This window comes from Zingiber officinale, chromosome 3B, assembly GCF_018446385.1.
Source record: "Zingiber officinale cultivar Zhangliang chromosome 3B, Zo_v1.1, whole genome shotgun sequence".
Taxonomy (NCBI): Eukaryota; Viridiplantae; Streptophyta; class Magnoliopsida; order Zingiberales; family Zingiberaceae; genus Zingiber; species Zingiber officinale.
Window position 1 is genome coordinate 76,218,145 of NC_055991.1, and position 26,645 is coordinate 76,244,789.

Here is a 26,645-nt window from a genome sequence, read left to right on the forward strand (position 1 = left end):
CTGGTCAACCTTAACCAGAGAGGAATTGCACTAGCAATCTCCCCAATCGGATGATTGCACCTGCAATTTTCATGTATTGTCAAATATCGAAATCCAAACATCTAGACTCAGACTTGAGCTAACTCAAGCATAGTCAACCTAGTCAACCTTGACCCAGGGGATATTGCACCAACAACACTATCCCATGTCTTAACCACCACACCGTCCCGAGGGGACTGTTCCCATAGTGTATATGGGTCCATGGATGGTGACCAGGTACTCGAAGGTGAAAAAAAACTCCTTGTGTGTTGTATTTGAACTACCAAGTTACTGGTGTATGTTTAGGTTAACAATTTTTCATCGAGCCATGTCACTTTTACCATACTTAACTGAACCTCACTGAAACTTAGGTACAAAGTAATAGTTCAACAACAACAACAGAGGGATTTTAAGTATTAAGAATAGAATTTTAAGTATTTATGATTATTTTTGTAAAAGGATGGAGGGATTTAGAGACATATCTTAGTTAGAAAATAAGCAGGATGTTTGAAATGGAGGAGAACGTTGAGTATTCTTTATGATTGTAAAATACCTTTAAGACTTAAAGTTTTATAAAATGACAGTTAAACTTATTATGTTATATGGATCTGAATATTAGGCTATGACTCGAGTATATGAACAGAAAATGAGAGTTGCAAAGATGAGGATATTAAGGTGGATGTACGAATATATAAGGATGGACATGATAAAAAATTAAAATATTAGAGAGTCATATTGCACCTATTGAGGAAAAACTTCGAGAGATGATTAAATTAGTATGAACATATACTTAGACGATCAATAAATGTCTAGTTAGACGATGTGAAACTATTACAAATATGTACATCAAACGAGAAATAGAAAGACTAAAAAAGACTTGATTAACAACAATAATGATAGAGTCCAATGACATAGAAAGATCTATATATCCGACTCTATTTAGTAAGATAAGATTTGATTATTGTTGTTGTAACTAACTCTACTAGATTTTGATAACAATTGAGGTTGCATGGGCAAACAATTTATTCGAATCGAAAAAGCTAAAAGAAATAGCAGAAAGTAATCCATCTTTATTTGTAACTAACCTCTTTATATACATCATAAAAAGGAAATTGTATGGATTTACTTAAGAGTTACTTTGACTGATGAGAGACTCGCCTGGTAATATCAAAACTAAGTTATTGTGTATTAGTGGCTTTCGAGCTTGGTTCCGATCTTCCAACTAAAAGAGGATCTTCTTCACCAATCTAGAGAGCACCTAAATACTTAGATCACTAAAAGTAGCAATTAGCATTAGGAAAAACAATCTACTTCAACAACGACAAAATGTGCATAATGATGAAATGGATTTTGCAAATAGTTATCATGCCTAATCATTCGGAAAGCAGAAAACCAACTGTTGGGGCAGGATTATACACTACACACCCTCTCAATCACAAAGAGATAACACTGATTGGCATTCATTTGAGCAAAACCCCAATCTCTTATGAATCCTCATTCTGGTCATTTGACAAAGCAGCAGGAAATTATTCAAAACTCAAGCAACAAAGTTACATTTCACGAGTACACACCGACTGAAAATTGTTAGCTTGAATTGATATAAGGGAAGTTTTTGACATCTTTTATCGAAGATATTGTTGTCGTATTCTGGCACGATTCTCCTCCCACCACAACCTAGCATGCATCTCTCCAAATTTCTCCCGGCTGCAAATTATGATGGAAGTAGAAAAAGAGTCCGCATGAGCCATTCATTGTAAGATAAACCGAAAATATTTATCATAATTAGGGGCTATGTGAGTCCTGATTTTTTGGAATCAGCTTCTTCATGTATTAATCTCTCCCTTGAACTCTATGCTATTGTATCACTACTAGTATTCAGATCTCGTATGCCATTTTTAATTGCCTTAATTTGATTATTCTTTGGTCTACTATTATATCTTTCAATTGGTCATCTTTGAACCCTTAAGATTTGTGTTTTCCAAGAGAACATGTTAAATAAATAATGCCTTGAAGCCAAACAGTATGATAGGCAATCTAATAATGTGCAATGATACATAAGGTTCTGTGCTAGTTCTAGAAAAAGATCAAACAGGAAGATCTGAAAGAGATGCTATAAAAATGTTTATTCTGTGAGTACAACCACAATACTAGAGGAACTAGAATCAAAAGATAATGGTTGATAGAAGACTGACCTGAATCTGACACGGCAAAGCTCTCGGATTCCTCTTGGTAATTCACGGATTGTGATATACACACCAGGTACATCCTCTTCCACCCACTCCCTTTCCATATCACTAGCATTGTTCACAGATGAGAAGATCTCCTCAGACTGATCCAGTTCCTCTGGCGAAGAACTTGCTCTTGTTGATGCATCTGTGGATGATGTTTCTGTCTTTGAACCACTGGTGCTCGACAGCTTTGGTGTTGTAGTTAAGATGCTTGAGTCGTAGCAGTGGCTGTGTTGATGGGAATTGTAATGGCCCCTGCAACTTTTGTGTTGCTCAAGTGAATCTGATGATGAACATTCCAATGCACAGCCTTTTTTAACTTCGTCCTCGAATCTTGGTGGTGTGGGAAGAGGCATGGCCTGGTTATTGAATCTCTGGACATTGTATAGTTCCATGACATCCTCATAATTTTCTTCCCACCACTTTTGGGCTCGATACTGGTCAAACATGTCTTGACTAGACAACACAAGAAAATGGCTTCACAAGCATGTACAATGTTTAAAAATTAGTTTAAATGACAAAATGATAATACCAAGGAAAGTTTTATAAAATGACAGTTAAATATTATATGAAGCTGAATGTTGGGTTATGACTTGAGCACATAAGTAAAAGAGATGAGGATGTTAAGGTAGATGTGTGGGCATATAATGATGGACAAGATAAGAAATGAAAATATTAAAGAGAAAGTCAGGGTTGTACCTATTGAGGAAAAACTCTCGGAAATACGTTTAAGATGATACAGACATGTACTTTTAAACTATTAATAAATGCTCCAGTTAGGCGATGTAAAACTATGACAAAAGTATATATCAAATGAGGAAGAGAAAGACAAAAAAAAAAGACTGGTTAACAATAATAAAACAAGATAAAATTTATTTAAATAAAAATAATGATATAGTAGGGGATAGAGTTCAATGACCTAGGAAGATCCATATAGCCGACCTCACTTAGTGGAATAAGACTTGATTATTTTTATTATTGTATGATGGATGCATCACAAGCAGCATTCCTATTTGTTGGTCCCGAGTAGGCCGACAAGAGGAGGATGAATTGTCCTGAAAGAAAGTTAGCACTTCTTTCGCTTTTGGAACTTAGCAAGGAACACACGTTATTTTAACAAAAATTAAAAACATACAAACAAAGTAAGAGACAAAAGAATTTACTTCGTTTGCAATTGGGGAGGTTTTTAATTCAAGGCAGTGGAAGCTTAACTAGAAGATCTCGTTCGGTTAAGGCGGAGTAGCCTCTTACAGACATTAATGCTCGAACAAAAACAAAGAATGAATTCAGAAATGAAAGTACAGTGTATTATTTGATGAAGAGGATCAGGGTTCTATTTACAGCTCACTGGTCGAAATATAGCCGTTAATGATGTGGTAGCTCCGGGCGCTTGGACCAAGTCCGAGCACCTCCACCGTGGCACCTTTTCTGCTTTGCAACGACTTTGTGATAGGATTTTCTTGGTACCCGGGCGCCTGGAACGTGTCCAGGCGCCTGGAGTTGTTAACGTAGACTCTGAACATCATCCTCCTAGCAACGTCTCGACGGGGCACCTGTTCTGGCCCAAGGTGGTTCGGGCGCTCGGACTGGTCTGAGTGCCTGAAGTCCGAGCACCTAGATAAGTCAACTTCATGTTGACTTGTCCGACATATTCGGTCGATTGGGTGATTCTTCGGCCATCTAAAGTTGAGCTCACCCGAACCCAACTCCAGCCTTCTCCTCGAGCAGTCTTCCACTTTGACTTCTCATCCCTTGGAAGTATCGTGCACGTTCTTCTCATCTGCCTGTGTACTCTTTCATAGCTCATCATCCCTCGGAAGTGTTGCGTCTTCCGTTCAACTTCATGTGTTCCTAAGTCTATGCACACTTAGACATAAGACATCAAAATAACGTAGAGCCTAACTTAACCTGATTTATCACATCAAAACCAATCTGAGGTACTTACAATCTCTCCTTTTTTGATGTGCATTAACCCAAGTTAAGTTAGAGTAAAACAAATAATAAAATAAGTAATTATTGCAAGTAAATAAATTGGAAATTATAACATGTAATGAAAATTGAAATAAAATCTTAAAATCTATACCTCCCCTAAACTTAATCTCTAATCTTCTCCCCCTTTGATCACATAAAAAAAATTAGGAAAAATATGAAAGTTTTTTAGAAAAATGTTGAAACTTTTTGTAGGGGTGTAAGACAAAATTATCAGTTATATATTTTTTTTACCAAAATTAAGTTAAAAAAGGAATAATTTTTAATCAATTATTAAGAATTTTTTGCAAAAATAATTTAAAAATTATTTTAATGTGTCAAAAAATCTTGAAATTTTTTTCCAATAATAATCATTATAATTTGAAACCGTGATAAAATTTTAAGTGTAGAACATTCTTTATTTTAATTGTAGAAAATATTTTAAATAGATAAAGTTCTTTTCAAAAATAAATATTTAAAAATAGTTTTTGAATCCTAAAAACCTGGCTGATTTTTGTAAACATTAAAAATATAACGGTAATTAGTTGAAATATCAAGTTTTTCAAAAATTCATCTCCAAAAAATTTTAAACTTTAAATTATATTTTTTGATCAAAAATTCACAAAAAAATTATATAATCATTGAAAAATCCCAAAAAATTTTATACTAACTGTTAATTCATTTGTGCATCACAAAAAAAAATCCAATAAAAAATATGGAGAGTAGGTATATGAACTAATTGATTTTGTAAATAATATTTAAAATTAAAATAAAATTAAAGCATGTATAAAAATTAATTTTAATCAGAAACTTAAAATAAGTTCCTACCTACTGGATTTATCAGAAATTTTCGTGATATATAATTTCTAGGAATTTTTTTAATTTGGCACTTGTAAAATCTTAAATACCAATTTAGCCTTTAAAATTTTCTAGAATTCTAAACATTTGAACCTGCATAATTCTTTTTAAATATTCCCATTTCCTCTTTTAAGTTAGAGTTTTTCATTTGAATTTTATGAAAAAGTTCTAATGGACATGCTTTTGCTAAGTTTATATTTAACTCCTTGTTTTCTATTTTTAACTCCATGCATTTATTTCGTAGTTTGCATAATGTTCTAGATAGCATCTTTATACCTTCATACAACTGGTCAGAAGGTAAGAGTCATACCTCACTTATTGTGTCAACATTCGAAGCTCCCCTTCATTGATGCTCTCTATGCTCATTTCGGATTAGGTCGACTTCTTGATGATTTTCCATAAGTGCAAGTCCAGCGTAGGTCTCGATCTCGGATTCTGACGAAGACTCATCTCATATGGGTTTTAAATTTTTGTTCTTCATCAGTCTTGGCCCTTTTTCTTTCTCCTTTTCTTCAGCTTAGGGTAGTTGTCCTTTATGTGCCCTTCTTCTTGACAATTGTAGCACCGAACCTTCCTTCTGCTTCAGATTAGCTTCGTTGTCTATTTCTTACCAAAGTTATTAGACATAATTTTTTTTTTAAAATTTCTTTACCATAAAAGCTGCTTTGTCTTCGTCGAGTGATGTGTCAGAATCCGGTTCGTCTTTCTGGTTAGCTTTCAGTGCTAGATTCTGAGCTGACTTTTCTTCTTTATTTCTTAAACCTATATATCTCAACTCGTGAAGTTCAAAAGTTGAAAATAGATTCTCTAAAGTACTTACCTCAAGGTCCTTGGAGATGTAGAAAGAGTCTACTATGGATGTCCACTCGGGTGTCCTTGAGAAAGCATTCAGCGCATACCTTAGCGAGTCTCGGCTTGTTACCATTTCTCCCAGATTCTTGAGTCCAATAATCAGCTCCTTGATTCTTGCATGTAGATGAGCTACCGATTCTTCCTTTTCCATTCAGACGTTGCTAAGTTGGTTCCGGAGCAAGTCACGTCTTGTGAGTTTGACCTTTGAGGTGGGGTGTTTGGTTGATGGGTTTGGGAATGAGGGAATGAAATGATAGTAAAAGATAGTGTTTGGATTGTGAGTTTAGGAATGACATTTTGGGAATGATTACTAGATTTATGGGAATCAAACAAACCCATATAATTTGATGGGTTTCATTTCCATTCCTATTCCCATTCCACCCTACTATCAAACCCATACCCATAGTCATTCCCATCATTTAACCAAACGCCCCCCTAGAGTTTTCTGTTGACTTCTTGAGGTGGTAGCACACTTAGTGGTGGAATTCCACTCTGCTGTTGGCTACGAACCTTCGTTCTGCTTTAGATTAGCTTCATGGTCTGTTTCTTACCAAGGCTATTAGAGTTAATTTTTTTTGAAAATTTCCTTACCATAAAAGCTACTTCGTCTTTGTCGAGCGATGTGTCGGAATCCGTCTCGTCTTTCTGGTTAACTTTCAGTGCTAGGTTTTGAGCTGACTTTTCTTCTTTATTTCTTAAACCTGCGCATCTCAACTCGTATATTTCAAAAGTTGAAAATATATTCTTTAAAGTACTTACCTCAAGGTCCTTGGAGATGTAGAAAAAGTCTACTATGGACGTCCACTCGGGTGTTCATGGAAAACATTCAGCGCATACCTTAGCGAGTCTTGGTTTGTTACAATTTCTTAGAGATTCTTGAGTCCGATGATCAGCGATTCTTGCATGTAGATGAGCTACCGATTCTTCCTTTTCCATTCGGAGGTTGCTGAGTTTGTTCCGGAACAGGTCACGTCACGTCTTGTGAGTTTGGCCTCTGAGGTCCCATTGTGCAACTTCAGGAACTTCTCCCAAAGTTCTTTGACTGATCCGTAGGCGCCGATTTTGTTGACTAATTGAGGTGGTAGCACCCTTAGTAGGTGGAATTCCACTCTTCCATTGGCTACGAAGTCGTTTTACTCCTTCTTGGTCCAAAGATATTCTTCTTTTTCTTCTCTTTGTTGATCTTTGAATACTACAAAATCATATTCGATTATTAAAAGAATTTCGAAATCGGTTTTAAACAATACCTTCATCCGATGTTTCCAGAGTGCGAACTCTCCCTCAAATTTTGATGGGTAAATACTTGGTTCGACCATCGTCTCCTTACTTAGCAAATGGTTAATCCTTCGAGAGCGGTCTAACTCGAATATCAATTGTTGGTCCCGAGTAAGCCGGCAAGAGGAGGGTGAATTGCCCTGAAAGAAAGTTAACACTTCTCTAGCTTTTAGAACTTAGCAAAGAACACACGTTAGTTTAACAAAATTTAAAAACACACAAACAAAATAAGAGACAAAAGAATTTACTTGGTTTGCAACCGGGGAGGTTGCAAATCCAAGACAGTGGAAGCTCAACTAGAAGATCTCCTTCGGTGAAGGCAGAGTAGCCTCTTGTAGACATTAACGCTCCAACAGAAACAAAGAATGAATTTGAAAATGAAAGTACAGTGTATTATTTGAATGAAGAGGACCAAGGCTCTATTTATAGCTCATTGGTTGAAATATAGTCGTTGATGATGTGGCAGCTCCGGGCGCCTCCACCGTGATGCCTTATCTGCTTCGTAATGGCTTGGAGATAGGATTTTCTCGGTCCCCGAGCGCCTAGACGCGGTATGGGCGCCTGGAGTTTTGTTGTCGTGGACTCCGAACGTCATGTTCGTAGCAATGTCTCGACGGGGCGCTTGTTCTGGCCTAAGGTGGTCCGAGCGCTCGGACCTTGTCCGGGCGGATGCCTGGACAAGTCAACTTCATGTTGACTTATCTGGCTGTTTCGGTCGCTTGGGTGATTCTCCAACGATCCAGAGTTGAGTTCACCCGAACCCAAATCCCGCCTTCTCTTCGAGTAATCTTGCACTCCGACTTCTTGTCCCTCAGAAGTGTCATAGGCTCCCTTCTCGTCCATCAGTGTACTTTTTCGTAGCTCCTCGTCCCTGGTGTACTCTTCTGTAGCTCCTCATCCCTTGAATGCACTGAGTTCGTCGACTTGCTTCCTATGCCATCCTTTTCACTTGCTACGTCGTCCGCTCGACTTCCTGTGTTTTTAAGTCTCTACACACTTAGACACAAGACATCAAATAGCACAGAACCTAACTTAACCTGGTTGATCACATCAAAATCAACTCGGGGTACTTACACTATCTTTAGTCAAAGCTATATTCTTAATACCTACATCATGATATAATCTAGAGGAGTACAAGTTGAGTTCAGATAGAAGGCAGTATGGTTTGCCCAAGGTGGAAGAAGCTTGTCTAAGGTGGTTATAGCTTTATTGAGGTGGCATGGCTTGGCTAGTGCAAGTTCAGCTTGCCCTAGCGGGACAAGGTAGAGCAAACTGAATGTGCATGAGCCAAAGTGTGTGACTTGGTCCCATAAGTAGGGAGAATTAAAAGCACATTACATCGTTTTATTCTCTTATTCTCATGAGCTAGCATCACTCGACAAGGGATTGATAAGCAAAAATGATAGCCTATGTCAAAAGCGAAAACTGAATGTCTATGATTGTCAACCATTCGCTCTCTTTGTAGATAATGCCCTCTTCATCAGACATGTGTTGTCTATCCATTTGACTAAGAGATGTATTTAGAAATTGCCACGAGTCCCCTTTCAAGAGTGGTATAGGTTCTTATCAAAGGTGTTAGCCAATGGAGCACCTTAAGGTAGTGTAATCCTTTGGATGCCAGTAGTTACAGTAGACCATCGACTCTCTTTCCATGCAATGCTCTCCCTCACTATATAGAATTGTAAATGAACCAAACATTCATGAGTAAGCTTGGTGTTTGACTTTGTTTGAACTTTTTTATGTTCGTTTAATGCACACAATGTCAATTAAATAAATAAGCTTGAATAACTTATTAAACTAAATGAACAAACTTGAATACATGTGTTCAATCCGTTAATGTTCACGAACAAAATTTGTGAACCATGTTCAGCAACAAAACTCTTGTCAACATAGTAAATAAACAAAAAAACTTTCAAAATGAACAAACAAGATTGTATTATCAAGCTCAATAATCAATCAAACAAGCTTAAAAATGTAAAAGTTTCAAACAATCAAATAAACTTGAATTGAGAGCTCGCTAACATGTAAACGAACGAAACTTAAGTTTGTAAAAAAGAAACCAAACCAAGCCATTGAAATGGCTTAGTTACGCTTGGCTCGGTTAGCAAACTTGAACACCACAAAATTTGCCTCAACTTGGCTCATTTACAACCCTACATACAATGTCTCTCATTTGGCTATCCAAGTAGTGGAGATTTGGGGTTGCCCACTATATCCTTTATCATCCTCTTCATGTGTGGATGGCCAAAACATAACATATAAATAAGAGTAAGTTGATGTGATTTTATACATAGACAGGATTCGAGACCATATGAATGACTAAACACTTGTTTCAAAAGCTCAGTGTTTATATATTTTTATTCTCTAGAAAGATTCAACATAAAGCACACAATGTTTCTCCAACCAACCTACAATCAGGTTCAGGTAAAATAAATCATCAAGATCTTGTGGCAACTAGCAAGACCCACATACTACAGTTAGACGTGAGTGCCACTTCCCATGATTCCCCAAGTCAAAGAGAAATCTCCAGCTCATGAAGACAATTCAATGTCTCACAACCTACAGCATCCATACTCCACATTAAACAAATGACAACAGAGCCATACAGCAGCACCAGCAGGATACAGCTTAAGCACAGCAGGCCCTCCAGTCCCAAAGAAACATTCTTTACAGTTTAAAAAGGAAGGGAACAAGCCTAAGAAAGTCACAATTTTTAACTTTTGAGCAGAATTTTAAAGCCTTTCACACCCCTATAATTCCAGTTTGACTCGGCACCTAAAGCCAAAAACATTGCACGAATTTAAGGGGAAAATAAGCTATAAAAGGGTAATATGGTGCAAGAAGCTCTCGTCAATAGGTGGTCTTAGAAAAATGTCTATTGTATACCGTCTTATCCTACATTACAAGAGATTATTTCCACGATTCAAACTCATGACCACGAAGGTCATATGACAACAACTTTACTATTACACCAAGAGAGAAACGATCTCCCTTAGAAAATTTCTAAAGTTTTTTTGAAGTTTGGCACTTTCTTTCCTCATGTAGCTTAAACACATTGTGCTAAATACTATATACCAGTAGGGAATTTTAATTGGCAAGCATGGATGGTCCATGACAAATCGAGCCTGTTCGTGAGGTTTTCAAGCCGGCTCAAAAAATATGTGATTTGTATTTGAAGTTATCGAATTTGAGTGGAACTCATAATATGCTTGATAATTTTTTCAAGTCGAATTCAAACCCATAACATTTTATTCGATGGTTAACTAGTCATTTATGAGCCGAACTCAAATTTAAGTCATTTAACCAAACTCAAGCTCAAGCCAAAATTATTTATATTTCCGAGTTTTACATCAAATTCAAATATCACGTATATTTTTCAAATTCAAATTCAAATATCAATATTTTCGCACTATCCAATTCATTGGCAACCCTAATTGTAAGCAAGTAGATTTCCTTTTCTCAGTCAGTGGGAAGTGGAAATCCCTCACTGAAGAAAACCAGATCTCATCGCATTTGGAGACAAGAGAAGGGATCACATAAACGGGGTGAAAATGGGAGTGGAAACGAAGTACCTGAATCTGATCTTTCTGACATAGTTACCGCCTTGTGGAAGCGAGAGGAAGGTGATCAGTATCCCGGGCTCAACCTGGGACACCCACTCCTTGGGTTCCTCGTCCTCTCCGTCCTCAAGAAACGCCGACGAAGCCTCCGTCCGGCCGCTGACCGAAGGCGTCCTCTCGCCGATGGAAAGCCACCGCATCCGCGCCTCCATCTCTCGCCACTTCGCAGCCGCAGTTCTCGGCGTCAACACTCCCTCCGATTTGGTGAATCTGGATCCTTGATGGTGTCGGCGCCGTCCATGCTCCGTCGCTCCGGAAGTCATATCCTTAATCTGAACAAAAGAATCATAGAATAAAACAAAAAAAAAAGGCAATAATTGGATCTAAATCAAGAGATTGGCAACTTGAGGACTGATTTCATTGACGGCGTCATCGTCGTCGGAGTCGTAGAACGGCGCTCGGCCTCGGCCAAACTGCTTAGGGCAGGAAATGCAGGTCAACATATGGGAGAAGGGAAGAGATCGGCCGAGAAAGGAAGGAGGAGAAGAGATCCGGAACGCCAAAGAGGAAGAAGAAAGCTTAAAACAGCAAGACGATCGAGTTGCTAATTTAAATAAAGGGAATTATTTAAAATATCATGTAAATTTTGAAAAAAAAATACCGGGCAAAAATGGAATAAACATTTTTTTTTCTTAAAATCACATGAGATAAGGCAGACCAGAGGTTGTTCATAGGTTAAATTTTATGAATCCTATTTGTATAGTAGGTGGGGTTTCATAAAACCCCACTTAGTTCATCCTTTAAATTGTACTTATTAGAGGATCCATACTTGATAAGAGGAGCCCTGCCTCCGTCCAATATTTTTATTTTTTAAATTATCCTTATTTTTAAGATTACGAGTTCCTACTCATTACGATAAACACTTTAAATCTAATCAAAATAAATAAACTATAAACAGTTATAATTCACAACTACAATAATATAGGCTTTTCAATTATAATTAATACTAATGAATTATGTATTATAATAATTATAATTCATAACTTCTATAACATATACCCTTTATCTTAGTCAACATTATGCTATTAAGCATTCAACTTTATTTAATATTAATAATATTGTATTACAATAATTATAATTCATATCTCTTGTAATATAAATATTTTATTTTTAATCAACATTAATCAATATTATATTATAGAAATTACAAATCATATAACTATTAAAATATAAATAATTTATTTTTATTGATAGTAGTCAATATTATAATAATTTTGAGATCATAGTTACTATAATTATGTAGTTATAACAACTATAAAATCATAGATATTATAATTGTATAATAATTACGGAATCATAGCTAACTACTATAATTATGTAGTAGTTTTGATTATGTAGTCGGTTTATCCTTCACTAATATTTTTTAATTTATGATATCTTTAAAATTAGTCAGTTTAAACAGTTGGATACCTTAATTAAAAAAGTATTATTTTTATTTTCTTTATATATTTTGCCATTTTTTTAAGTGTCCACGGAGTATTTTAAAATAAAGAATCTTTTCTTTTGAGAAATAAAGAAAAATTATTTTTCTTTTTTCTATTTTTTCTTCCAATTCTTGTTGCTCGCTAACTTTTTTTTAATTGTAAATTCTTTTTTTTTTCATTAAAAGTTTATATAGTTGCCTCAGGAGTAATGTATAATATTTACTTAGTTTTTTTTGTCATTTAGGATTGAGTCTCAGTAAATTAATAGATAAAAATTTTTTTTAATGAACATTGTGTTAGATAATAATAATTATTATCTAATATTATTTGATCTTAAAATTGTAAATAAATATGAAATTAAAATTAAAATAACTTAATATACATGTGATGGTAAAACTAAATCAACTTCATGCAATTGAAGTTACTGATGAAATGTAACTTATCTAAATTATTGTTATTATTATTTTAACAGATGTAAATAATAATAATAATAATAATAATAATACACGATGGATGCACGGAAATGAAAATGTTATGCATATATTGATCCTCTCTTTTCCTATAAATACAAAGCACAATATATAATATCCTTTATATAAAAATTAATTGTTTGTGCTTTCATTTAAAACAAAGGAAAGAAGAGAGAAATCATATATATGCAAAATAATTGCATTACAATGACTTTTTCATCGAGCTAAGATATGTAAAATATATAGATTTCAAGATCCATTTAATATAATAAATATAATGATAATGTAAATTAACATGAGGAATCAGAGATTCGTGAAATCTATATGTTTCCATATATATAAATTTATTATGGTGAAATATATATGCATTAATAACATGAAATATATAATCGACTTTTTCTATTAATCACGTTAAATATATAAATTCATTTGTCAAATGTATATTAATCTTTCATTATATAATAATGATCCGTATGTTTAATAATGCATGATATAATAAATTTTTGCACTGATTTATTAAAATAGAATTAGTTAATAATTAACTTATTCCCCACTAATCACATTCATAACATGTCCAGACGTGTCCAACCAAGTCGGCTCGAAGCTAGTGATGCACGTCTCTATCATGTAGCTCACTATGATTCTGGAGGTACTCTCCGAATTCTTGGGTAGAGCCCATGCCTTTTCGTGTCGGTGGAGAAGAGTCTTCATCTGACCAATTGACTGATGCATCTTCTTCATCCTCAATAATCATGTTATGCAAAATAATGCACGTATACATGATATCCTTTAAATCATTTTTGTACCAAGATCACGCAAGACCTCTAACTATTGTCCAACGGGCTTGGAGCACTCCAAATGCTCGCTCCATATCCTTTCTTGCAGCCTCCTGTCTCTCCTTGAATTTTTTTCCTCTTAGGATCCTTGGGACACGAAAAACTCTTCATGAACGTAGCTCATTCCGGGTATATAGCATTTGTCAGATAGTATCCTTTTGTTAATGATGTGTCATTTACCGTGAAATTAACATCCGGAACATTTCCCTGTAGAACGACATTAAATAATGGTGATTTGTTAAGAACATTTATATCATTACACGACCTTGCGACGCCAAAAAAAGCATGACATATTCACAAGTCTACAGACGCGATAGCTTCAATAATTATTGTTGGGATGCCATAATCGCCTCTAGTAAACTAGCCTTTCCAAGCGACGGGGCAATTCCTCCACTCCCAATACATGCAATCTATGTTGCCCAACATTCTAGGAAAGTCGTGTCTCTGCTCATGCATTTGAAGCAAGTGTTGAGTGTCAGTAACATTGGGTCTTCGCAAGTATCATGCCTCAAACATATCGATCATACATCGACAGAAGTTGATCAAGCAATCAAGGACAGTTCTCTCACCCATCAGTACATACTCATCCAGTGTTAGGGTTGCAAGGTTATAAACATAGTTCACATTGAAAATACATGGGAAAGATCATGAGTTTATAAGAGAAAAGATATCTCCATTGGCATGAGGCCTTTTGGGGAGAGCCCAAGAGCAAAACCATGAGAGCTTAGGCCCAAAGTGGACAATATCATACCATTGTGGAGATATCTAAATTCTTTTTGATCCTACATCCAGAGAGTCGACAGGGGATGCATATGCCAATTGATGAATAGCCGCTGTGCATTTTTGAAGTGGCGACAAACCTTTTCTTCAAATTGTGTCTCTTCTCCACTAAAAATCTCTGAATGATCTGTCAGGGCATCGACTATGCGAATAAATAACTCTCTATGCATGTGAAATCGTCATTGAAAGACATCAGCATGAAATGTTGGAACATCCGAGAAGTAATCTAGGACAAGGTGAACATGTCTGTCTTCACGATCCCGATCCACATATCTCTGATTTGTAGCTCTTTGAGAACTTTAAGTTTCTTGACGTCTCTACTCTTCCTGCTCAAGTAGCGTAATCATCATTCGATGAACATATCTTTCCACATCTTCCCACATCTCATTTCTCCAAAATTCACGGATATTATTTTCTCTAGAGCAATGAAGATTCTCAGACATTTTGAATATAATTGAAGTTTTAAGTAGTTCAAATCAGAAATTTAATGGAATGGAGAATCATAACTTACACATTGATATATATAGACTAATTTGTAACAGTTAATTTATAATGGCTATTTTACAACATCTACTTTATAACGACTATTTTACAATGGTAATTTTATAACAGATACTTTATAACAACTATTTTACAACGACTTAATTATAATTGTAATTTTACGATGACTACTTTATAACAGCTATTTTACAACGATTATTTTTATAACAACTATTTTATAATGGATATTTTATAATGATTATTTTATAACGGCTAGTTTGTATCAATAATACAACATAAAGACACTTTTTATTTAAAAAACTCAAAATGATCAACATAAATTTTAAAAACTTACAAATCAACGAACCATAAAGTACAACATAAGTTAAAAAAATATAAAAGTCAACAAATGACAAAGATCAACATAAATTGAAAAACATAAACGCCCACAAATGACAAATCTATTGTAGACCATGTCTTTTTATAATTTCTTCAACTATTTTCATATGCCAATGAAGTTGTGCCTTTGCTATTCCACTCGTATCTTTCATAATCATATCATAGTCCTTTTGTTTTAGCTCGAGTTCCTTAAGCGCTAATTTTTCCTTTTGATATTGTTGCATTTGTTCCCATTTCACGTTGAAGTCTTCATCTTCTGTAACTTTGGCTTTATTCTTTCTTTTCACCTTCTGTTGCCCTATTGGACGTGAGCAAATTTCAAAATCACCATTAGTATGTAGATTGGTTGAAGAAGTATGTGCTCCTGATTCAGAAGTCCTCGCCTTCTTGTCAGCATGACGACCAAGTGATTGGGGAGCTCATTTCTCGCACTCTGTTATAATCTTCCATAAGCATTCGTATTTGAAAGCCTTATTCTTATGTACCTTTTTCCACATATCATGTGGATATAGCGACTAAAATATCAGTGTCACTTTTACCATTAGCCCGATTGTTGAAGAAATATTGTACCGTCCTGAGAACTTACCAATATCAGGCATAACCCGATAGTAATGTGACTTTATCGATGTCCAATCTCTTGTTGTCATACCCGCAGGTCGATTATCATTATAGTACGTGGTGGTACTTTGCCAAAAATGCTTATTCTTTTGTGCATTATCAACTTTTGGGTCGTTGGTAATAGTTCTCCAAACTCTTGCAAGACACTTCTTCTCTGCGGTTGACCACATCACCTTAGCTCTATTACGAGGGGCATTCATTTCTTTGTCATCCTCCTCATCATCCTCGAGGTTAATATTTTCTATCCCAAGTGCTATCGAATGTGGTGGAAATTGAGAGTGTAGCATTGAAATTGGTGTTGAGAGCTCTCTATCATATCCAAATCCTCCCAAACTCACTTGTCGAGATTCATTCGACGGCCTACTCGATGGAGATGGAGTAGTAAATGTTGGGAGATCGGTGGCCGGCTTGAAGGGGGGTTGGATAGACGGCGCCCCCAAATCGATCGCTTTCTACGTATTTGTTAGTTGCGCAGTGGAATACAAATAATACAAACACAAATACGAAAGCTAAATACAAATACAAAGAACAAGAAAGAGCAAGCAAACCAACACACGCCGATTTACGTGGTTCAGAGATAAAGCTCCTACTTCACGGCTGTCTGTAAGGTGGACGATCCTTATCCGTCGATGGATTACTCCCCGGAAGACCTCCGGCTAGCTCACGTAGCTCCTTATGGGTGGAGAAACCTCACCACAACTCTCACCAAGGACTCTTTACAAGCTAGGGCACAAGTAGACTACTAATAGAGATTAACCACCTCTATTTCGTCAACTATAACCAAACTCCCAAGATTTGGTTATATAGGTCGCGGGTTGAAAACCCCGCCTACCAATCGACTGGCAAAACATGCAGTCGACTGTCCTCTGTGAAAATTCGACCATTACATCCCAACGGCTCGATACCAGTCGACTGCTAAAACTAGCAGTCGACTGGTGCAGTCGACTGATCCACACTGACCGAAAGAACAGAACCATTCTGTTCGCGCCCAGTCGACTGCGCAGTTGACTGCACCAGTCGATTGCTAAAACATGCAGTCGACTGCTACAGTAACGCTACAGTACTGCTACACTAAACCCCTAGAATTATGATTTTTACTCCGAGTTTAATTTCTCGTGCACTCGTACCTCACCCTTCTGACTTACTTGACGCTTCTTTGCAGCCTTGACCTCTTGCCTTCAAGCCTACTTCCTTTGGCTCTCGTCCCTCGGATGCATTCAAGCCCGCGGCTCGTCCCCAATGTCATCCTTCGCGTATGCCTCGAAGTCGCTTCCCTCGACCCTTGTCCTCGTTGCCTTGTCCACGGTCCCTCGGATGCTCCAACCTTCACCAGACCCGAAGTTGTCAACCTGAGTCACATGTGTATCCTGTAGTCCTGCACAAATCAAGTACACATATCAAATAACAAGGGTGAACCTAACTTAAACCCTTTGTCCAAACACCAAAACACATGGTCGCACAGACCATTGGGATTGCTCCAACAATCTCCCCCTTTTTGATGTTTGGCAATACATTTAAGTTAGGGAAAACAAATAGCAAATAAACATGCTAATACAAATGGACTTACGTTGCCAAGACTACACACTTGGACTTATACCGCCGAATGGACTTACGATGCCAAGGCTACACACTTGGACTTACAACGCCAAATGGACTTACGATGCCAAGGCTACACACTTGGACTTACAATGCTGAAACAATGCATCATGCATTGGAACCTATCCCAAGGCTCCCCCTACACCTATGCTCCCCATTTAGCTAGGAATTTTCCCACAGGGATTTTTAAGAACCTATCCCAAGGCTCCCCCTACGCAAAGACACTTTCAGGTTTTCCCAACTAAACCTTACTTCTCCCCCTTTGCCTAACATCCAAAAATTTCTCCAACAATATCCCAATTGTTGAAAATTTGTCATCCAAATTGACCCTAAACTCATGTATTAATCCCCCATGAATCCCATATATCTATACGAGCTGACCTGGTCAAAATCCAATGCTGAAAACACTTTTAGACTGGTATCAGTCGACTGCCAGAAGTACCAGTCGACTGCCCCCATGAAAATGAGCTTACAGAGACATTCTGTGCTCATGAACAGTGTTACCAGTCGACTGGTAACTGTACCAGTCGACTGGTACACTATTCATGCAAAAATCAACCTTTTCTGGCTAACTTCAGAAATGCGCCAGAAATTTCACAGACCTCCAAAAATTCTCAAATTTCGTGGAGAGGTCTATTTTATCAATATCTACTTGGGAAAAATATATATAAAAATATATTTATCACAAATCCTAAGATTGACGTAAAACATAAAACTAGCTAAAAAGTTCAATTAAATTTTGACCTAAAGTCCTAGTTTTGGCTTCCTCTTGATGTATTTGCCCATACTAACCCACAATGCATCCCTAGCATTGGTTTATATGACATCTATACATCCAAAATCAATTATCATGCTATATGACCCCAATGTCATATTTTCAAGCATGAAACACAACTCAATTGTGCCAAAACCCTAGGTTTGAGACTCAAGTCCATCTCCAAACCACTTGGCACATTTCATGACCCAATCTAGACTCCCAAGTAGTACCCACTCGAGATCCATTTTCCATGGGTCCCAACTTGACTCTTAGAGCTCCCCCTAGAGCTCTTAACCTTAGCCACCTCCCTAGGTGACTCATCCACAATGGCTAGGCCACATCGGTGCACCTCCGGTGACACTTGGCCTATAAACCTAACTTTCTTAACCTTGGACACTTTGTCCTTGGTTAATTTTTCCTTACCATTAAATGGATTTCTCTTGCCATTTATTGGCTTCTCCTTGTTATAGTCATATGCAACCCTAGCATAAGACTTTCCCTTAGCCTTGGAGACACTAAATCGATATCCTAGACCCGATCTATCATTGTTGGGTCTTTGGCTACCCAACACCATGCCTAAACCCTTAGATCCAATATTGAATCTTTCTAGGATTTTCTCTAATTTACCAAGCTTTGTCTTCAAAGTTTGATTCTCCCTTTCTAGGTTCCTAAACCTAGAGTCAACATGTCCACCATGGACATTCCTAGACCTACCCTTTCTAGGCATGTATCTCCCCTTCTTGGGATTAATGTCTTGGGTCTCCTTAGGTCTACCATTTCTTGATTTATCATGCATTGGTCTTCTAGGATTTTGATCTACAATTTCCCTATTCCTATCATGATATTTAAATCCAAAATTTTTCATTGCTACATAATGATTATCATTATTTTTCCTAGCATGCATGTGAATATAAGAATTTGAATTTGAATTAACCTTCAAGTTAGGGTATACCTCCCTTACCCTTAAAGCTCCCCCTTGACTTGAGTTTTTCTTCTTCTTCTCTTTCTCCCATTTCTTCAATTGCGCAAGCTTCTTGATTTCCCCCTTTTGGGGGCATTTGGTGTGGTGGTGACCCTTCTCTCCACACGTGAAACATATGATGCGCATCTTCTTCTTTTGGACTTCTTTATTCCTACAACCCACATTAGAATTTAAAATAACTTGATTGGGTTTAGGATGTACCTTCTTCTTACCCATAGGACATCTATTCTTGTAGTGTCCCTTCTCATTGCACCCGAAACATATTATATGGTCTTTTGACTTCACTTCGGTGGAGGTGCTTGCTAGGTTGATTTCCAAGATTTCTTCTTCTTCTTCGCTTGTCTTGAATTGTTCTTCAACCTTTGAGGATGTCTCCTCATCCACACTAGTGGATGACATTTCTTCATCCTTCTCCTCTTTCTCCTTGGAAGTTGAGTGCTCTTCACCTTCCGGTTGTTCCTCCTCTACTTAAGCTTCTTCATCCGTTTCTTCGGATTTTTCTTCTTTTTGTGTAGGCATAGGTTCTTCCCATTGAGCCTTCTTTATCTTGCTCCACAAATCGTGAGCATTCTCGTATTTACCTACAAGGCTCATTACGTCATTAGGCAAAATATCAATTAATATAGATATTACCTTGTCGTTTGCCTTTGATCGAGAGGTTTGCTCCTCCGTCCAATGTCGTGGTCGGAGCTTCTTCCCTTTCTTGTCCTTCGGGACTTCAAACGTCTCTTTGACCACCATCATAGTGTCCCAATCCATGTTGAAGAAGACTTCCATCTTCATCATCCAATATGTGATGTCACATAAGCCTCTACCTTCAAGCTTTGGCGGTTCAATTAAGCCGGTCATCTTTGATTCCTTGGCGCTTAGTCCAATGGAGAGCGGCTTCGCTCTGATACCACTTGTTGGGAGATCGGTGGCCGGCTTGAAAGGGGGGTTGGATAGACGGCGCCCCCAAATCGATCGCTTTCTACGTATTTGTTAGTTGCGCAGCGGAATACAAATAATACAAACACAAATACGAAAGCTAAATACAAATATAAAGAATAAGAAAGAGCAAGCAAACCAACACACACCAATTTACGTGATTCGGAGATAAAACTCCTACTCCACGGCTGTCCGTAAGGTGGACGATCCCTATCCGTTGGTGGATTACTCCCCGGAAGACCTCCGGCTAGCTCACGTAGCTCCTTGTGGGTGGAGAAACCTCACCACAACTCTCACCAAGGACTCTTTACAAGCTAGGGTACAAGTAGACTACTAATAGAGATTAACCACCTCTATTTCGTCAACTATAACCAAACTCCCAAGCTTTGGTTATATAAGCCGCAGGTTGAAAACTCCGCCTACCAGTCGACTGCCAAAACATGCAGTCGACTGCCCTCTGTGGAAATTCGACCGTTACATCTCAACGGCTCGATACCAGTCGACTGGTGCAGTCGACTGCTAAAACATGTAGTCGACTGATCCACACTGACCGAACGAACAGAACCATTCTGTTCGCGCCTAGTCGACTGCGTAGTTGACTGCACCAGTCGACTGTTAAAACATGCAGTCGACTGCTACAGTAACGCTATAGTATTGCTACAGTAACGCTAGTAGTACTGCTACAGTAAAAACCCTAGCATTATGATTTTTACTCCGAGTACAATCTTTCGTGCAGTCGTACCCTCACCATTATGACTCACTTGACGCTTCTTTGCAGCCTTGACCTCTTGCCTTCAAGCCTACTTCCTTTGGCTCTCGTCCCTCGGATGTATTCAAGCCCGTGGCTCGTCCCCAATGTCATCCTTCGCGTATGCCTCGAAGTCGCTTCCCTCGGCCCTTGTCCTCGTTGCCTTGTCCACTGTCCCTCGGATGCTCCATCCTTCACCAGACCCGAAGCCGTCAACCTGAGTCACATGTGTATCCTGCAGTCCTGCACAACTCAAGTACACATATCAAATAACAAGGGTGAACCTAACTTAAACCCTTTGCCCAAACACCAAAACACGTGGTCGCATGGACCATTGGGATTGCTCCAACAGTAAATACTTGAGAAGGAGGTGACATTATAAACTGGCTACCCATTGAAGTATAATCAGATGGAAATTGAGTTGAGGAACAAAATTCGAACCAGTGGGAGTATTTTATGAAAATTGAGTTGCATAAGTAAATTGAGACGGATGAGGATTGGGAAGAAAACGTGATTGAGAATTTTGAGAGTTTGAATTTCCCTTTATATTTGGAGAACCAAATAAATATCTTTTGACCATTTAGAATAAGGAGATAAAAATATTATTGTAGAGAAATTATGGTGAAAGTTTTAGAGAGCGAGTAGAGAAATGAAAATATGTCTCTATTTATAAGCTAAAAAAAGTTATTGTTAAAATAAAAATAATATCAAATAGTTATTTTTCTAATCGTTCTTTAAAAAAAATAAACGTTGCTAATTGTTACCAAAAATGATTCTTCCTTAAATTTTCTTTTGTTAAAAAAATAATTAAAAAAAAAGAGTATGTGATGGATAGCTATACGTGGAACCCAAGCCCACTATTTTTTTTTTTAATTTTAAAACTACTATGAACCCAACATCTAAAATTGGATGCTAGGTTCTTGAATCCACTAATTTTACATCACTTGCAATCCTAGCATTGTAGATATCTTTAAGGTAATCACAACCTTGAACCTATAAATCTAATATCATCATGGGACCTACTATATTAAATCATTATCACATCAAAATTAAAAACTCACACTTTTTATAAACCTCTTCTAATAATCATGAACCCAACAAGTACTATATATTGGTCCAACCACATCATTATCTATATTTTCTATTTATTATCTTTATTTAATATTCATTTATATACTATGATAAATATATATTTATAATATACATATTAATTAATTTATTAATAATATATTAGTTTTATTTAATATTTTTAATAAATTATTAATTTAATAATTAATATATAATCATTAACTCCATTTTTAATTTATACAAAATTTATTTACGAATAAAATAATTTCATAAAAATATTATTGAAAATTTAATAATTTGCAATATCAGCAAATAAACCATTACATTATAGTTTATGAATTCAATTAATGATTGTAAATATACAGGCGTATTTTAAAGATAATTAAGATTGCTTATGATTATATATATGATATAAATATATGCATAATTTTATGTTAATTAAAATATTTTGTGGTCACCAAAGTGATCAAACTAAAATAATTAATTGTCATACATAAAATAATCATTTATTTATCATATTTACAAAATGTCTATTAAAAAAAGGGATAAATAAATGATGCTCATTTATATATCATTAAAATAATAGATTTTCCCAACGGAACTTTTTTTTTTTTTAATGATTAGTGGCATAAACGAAGAAAATTAAAAATCTTAAATTGGATATATTTTGTTTATCAAAGATGAAAAGTGTATTTGATTAAAGATTTTAATTTCTTAGTATGTTAGAAGACATTTAATGTTTTTAATAATATATAGTATGTTAAATATGTGAATGGAGAAGAGGTGAAAGAAAAGAAGTTTCATTGTGAATGAGACTTTAGTCCTACATTGGGAGCTTCAAGGTTTGTTGGTTGGTTTATATTGATTCACATGCATTGAACAAATGCATGGGGAGAGACTCTCTCTCACACGTGAGTGTGCAGGGGGATGCAAATCTAGGGCTTGGATTGTATTCAACCATGTTGACTCATGTGCAAGCACGACCTGCGCGCGCCGAATGTCGGACCGATCGAGGTAAAATTCGCCCAAGTGGAACAACCAATATTTTGCCACGTAAACCTTTTGCTGCTATATAACGGATGCATTAAATTTGAGATTGATGAAGAATCTAAACGTTCGAGTAATAATGAGTGAAACGGTAGACGTTTCATTGCTCGGCAAGTAATGGTCATTAACGCTGTCGTTGATCTGAGCTCCTTTATAAGGAGGTTGCGATCACAGGCAGAGAACACACGCAGCGAAGCAAGTAGAAGCTCTCCACCTCATTCCCCTCCTCTGTTGTGCAACTCCTGCTCGACAGAGTGCTCATGATAGCGATCGGGTGTCACTCAGTTCGTCGTGATCACCAGTGCTTGGTGGGGTTCATGGTCAAACCATTGTATCCTGGGAAACAGATGACCCGAGTAAGCCTCGAAGCATAGCCGGAGGTGGAGGCGAATCTGTTTCAAGGAAACTGTGACTCTTGCAGGTCTCGGTCAGCTCGCCCGGTCGACCGACCTGCCATCTTCGCCGATCTAGCCGATCTAGCCGATCCGCCCTCCGCTCGACCGATCCGCCCTCCGCTCGGTCGATTCGCCCTCCGCTCGGTCGATTCGCCCTCCGCTCGATCGATCCGCCCTTCTCTCGACCAATCCACCCTCCGCTCGGTCGATCCGCCCTCCTCTCTATCGATCCGCTCTCCGCTCGACCGATCCACCCTCTGCTCGGTCGATCCACTCTCCTCTTGGTCGATCTTCCCTCTGCTTGACCAACCCGCCCTCTTGGCCGATCCGCCCTGTGCTTGGCCGACCTGCCCTCTCAGCCGATCCGCCCTGTGCTTGGCCGACCTGCCCTCTCGGTTGATCCGCCCTGTGCTTGGCCAACCTGCCCGCTCAACTACACAGACTAGCGGCTCAGCCAATCTTCCTACTCGACAATTCTTCGGCTCGTAGTAGAAACTAGTCCCTACTGGCAGCCTGAGATTATCCGCTCAGGTCATCTCGACTGTAAGTTGAATTTAATTCAGAGCAGTTTAAATTCAGCTAATACCCTGTATATCTCCGGCAATAAATTATTTGTATCCAACAGAGTAATATTAGCCCAAAGGTATATTATAATATTGTAATGTTTTATTTGAATCTGTATATCTTATTTACAGTAATTTCTCTTCATTCGCAAGTTTCTTTTGTTACTGTGTTTAATGGTTTGAACTTCTCTAAATGAAGTGAGCAAGTCAATTTTCATTTAGATGTATTGGATCTTGACTTTGCATTAGTAAAGGAAAATCCCGAAAAATAGGTGCATGTATTATAAGAGATTCAAGAGGTTACAACCTCAAGTTTACAATTCAAACCACTCAATCAAAACCAACCTCTAGACATGAGGTGACCATGGCAATCACAACCATACATGCATCAATCACAAGTTTACACCCACACGGTGACAAGCAAGCAACACAATGCACACCATCTACATGCACCAATTAGATGCTTGCATTCACACGATGACAAGTAAGCAACACAATCTTACACCCACATGGTGCTAAGCAATCCACACACGCACAATACAACCATTACAATTAACCCAACCTCTAGACATGAGGTTATCCCCACAAGACAACCACACTCACACGCCAACAAGGAAGCACGACAGACTACACAAGCTCCACCAAAACCAATGGATTGGCCAAGCTCCACCAAAACCAACACAGATTAACAAATTCATCTGTGTATACAACATATCACATCACACTACAACCACTACGATCTGCACAAGTCCATAAAACGATACACATGTACTTGAACCTTGCGCGACATCTTGTCAACATCAGACAACATCTTCTCATAAGCATGTGTCCCACAGAACATAGATCATATTAGAAACTCCAAGATGTAGGACCTTCATTCGCCGACTTACACCTTTGTAATGTTGCAAGAATGTAAAATACTTCCGGTATTGAGTTAACTTCATAATTTATCTCTAATCATCTCCTCACCTTGTTCCAAAGAGCACATGTGATAGGGCACACAAATAACTAGTGACCATTCAACTCATCTTAACATTGGCAAAGCATACAAGTCTTGTTCTCTTCATATGACATTCTATCCATCGTCCGTAATTTCTCATGCCTTAGTAGCCACATGAAGAACCGGGCTTTGGAATAAGCTCTAGCCTCCATACCATGGAGGTCTAAGTTACCATCGGCCCCTTGGTTTGAAGAAGTCATAGGCACTAACAGTCCTTTTCTTGTCACCCATAAACCATTCAATTATCTTCATGTTTGCCTCCCCAATACCTTGTGAACCCCTTTGCATTTTGCATCAAATATCCACAAGTCTTTTAATAAGAGGTGAGTCCGAAGGCTTTACCTCCCATTGCCAAAAGTCCACACCTTTGATGTAGTGTTGGTGAATCCATCTTACTTATGTTGAGTCCTTCTTTGATTGAATCTCCCATAACATTTTTCTTATCAAGACTTCTTTTCATGCATGAAGATCTTGTAGTCCATATCCACCATCTTCCTTAGAAAAGCAAATGGTAGCCTATGATATCGGGAGAAGCTTCGAAGTCCACACAAATGTCCAACACATAGCCTTTATCTTCTCAATAACTCCACCGGGAATAGGAAGCATAGTAAGCCATTAACACTTTATTTCTTGAACCACCGATCTTACCAACTCCAACTGTTAGCCCTTTGTTGATAGAATTGATTCTCCGCCCCCGTTAGAAGCGTTGCCTTCTTCCTTATGTCTTCAAAATATGGGGGGATGGCTCCTCCTGCTAGAATACCATGTTGCAATTCTTCCAACTCAGATTTTCCCTTCTTTCTTTTTCAAAAATGTGACCAAATTGCTCCTTGTTCAACTCTTTCAACCGACCCTTCAAATGTTGTAGTTTCTCCTTTAGCACAAATTGAGCATTAGCATTTCTCATAACTGGCGCCTCCCAAGACTCCTCCGTCACTTTCTTGAAGTCCTTAAGCAATGACCACATATTAAGAAACTTAAACGGCTAGTTGAGTGTGTGATCCTTTGGTAGAATATGCACTATACTACATGAATTATCCGATAAGTATTTGGGTGTCGTGAACTCCACATAAACATTAAAATCTGTCATCAACTAAAAAGAATTCATCGTAACTCTATCCAATTTACAAGACACTGTACCATTGGACCAAGTGAGATGACATCCAATGGAGTGAAGATTCACTAAATCACATACTTGGGTAAAAATTTAAAGATCTCTCATTTCATAGTTGGTGACCGAAGATCCCCCATGTCTGTCCTAAGTTGATATAATTAAATTAAAATCTCCCATAATCATCCATGGTTTAGAGATAGTCCTACCAAGCTCCGTAAGTACCTCCTATAATGGTCTCCGAGCAATAATGGAATGAAGCTCATAAACAAATGTCACTAAGAAATCTCTTCCGGAAACCCGACACTGAACACGGCAATGGATGAACTATTCGGTTGTCATAACAACCTACATATCAATTCTCTGTAAATCCCAAAGGAGCAATATACGATCATGGTTAGACATATTAAAATTACGAACATGTCCCATACCTAAAAATTACCTTTGCATAATTGAGTCAAGAATTCTCCACTAGTTTCATCTTCAATAATGTCATCATCTGAATATCCTTTTGCTTGAGGAAGTGTTGCATCCCCTATATTTTAGAAACTTATGAAAGCTCCTAATGTTCCACGTAGCTACAAGCATTTAACACCTCTTATTCGAACTACTCAGATCCGTAATT

At 37.5% G+C, this 26,645-nt stretch overlaps 1 protein-coding gene across 1 annotated transcript; it reads right to left on the reverse strand.

Annotated features, from left to right (window-relative positions):
* Positions 1 to 1,388: 1,388 nt before the first annotated feature.
* LOC121968368 (protein Brevis radix-like 1) lies at positions 1,389 to 11,342 on the reverse strand. Its single transcript, XM_042518780.1, has 4 exons — positions 11,164 to 11,342; positions 10,772 to 11,091; positions 2,211 to 2,702; positions 1,389 to 1,722 (listed from the first exon to the last, which is right to left on the reverse strand). The coding sequence occupies exons 1-4, from the start codon at positions 11,260 to 11,262 to the stop codon at positions 1,641 to 1,643; spliced, it is 993 nt and encodes a 330-aa protein (XP_042374714.1). The 5' UTR covers positions 11,263 to 11,342; the 3' UTR covers positions 1,389 to 1,640.
* Between the last annotated feature and the right edge of the window lie 15,303 nt (positions 11,343 to 26,645).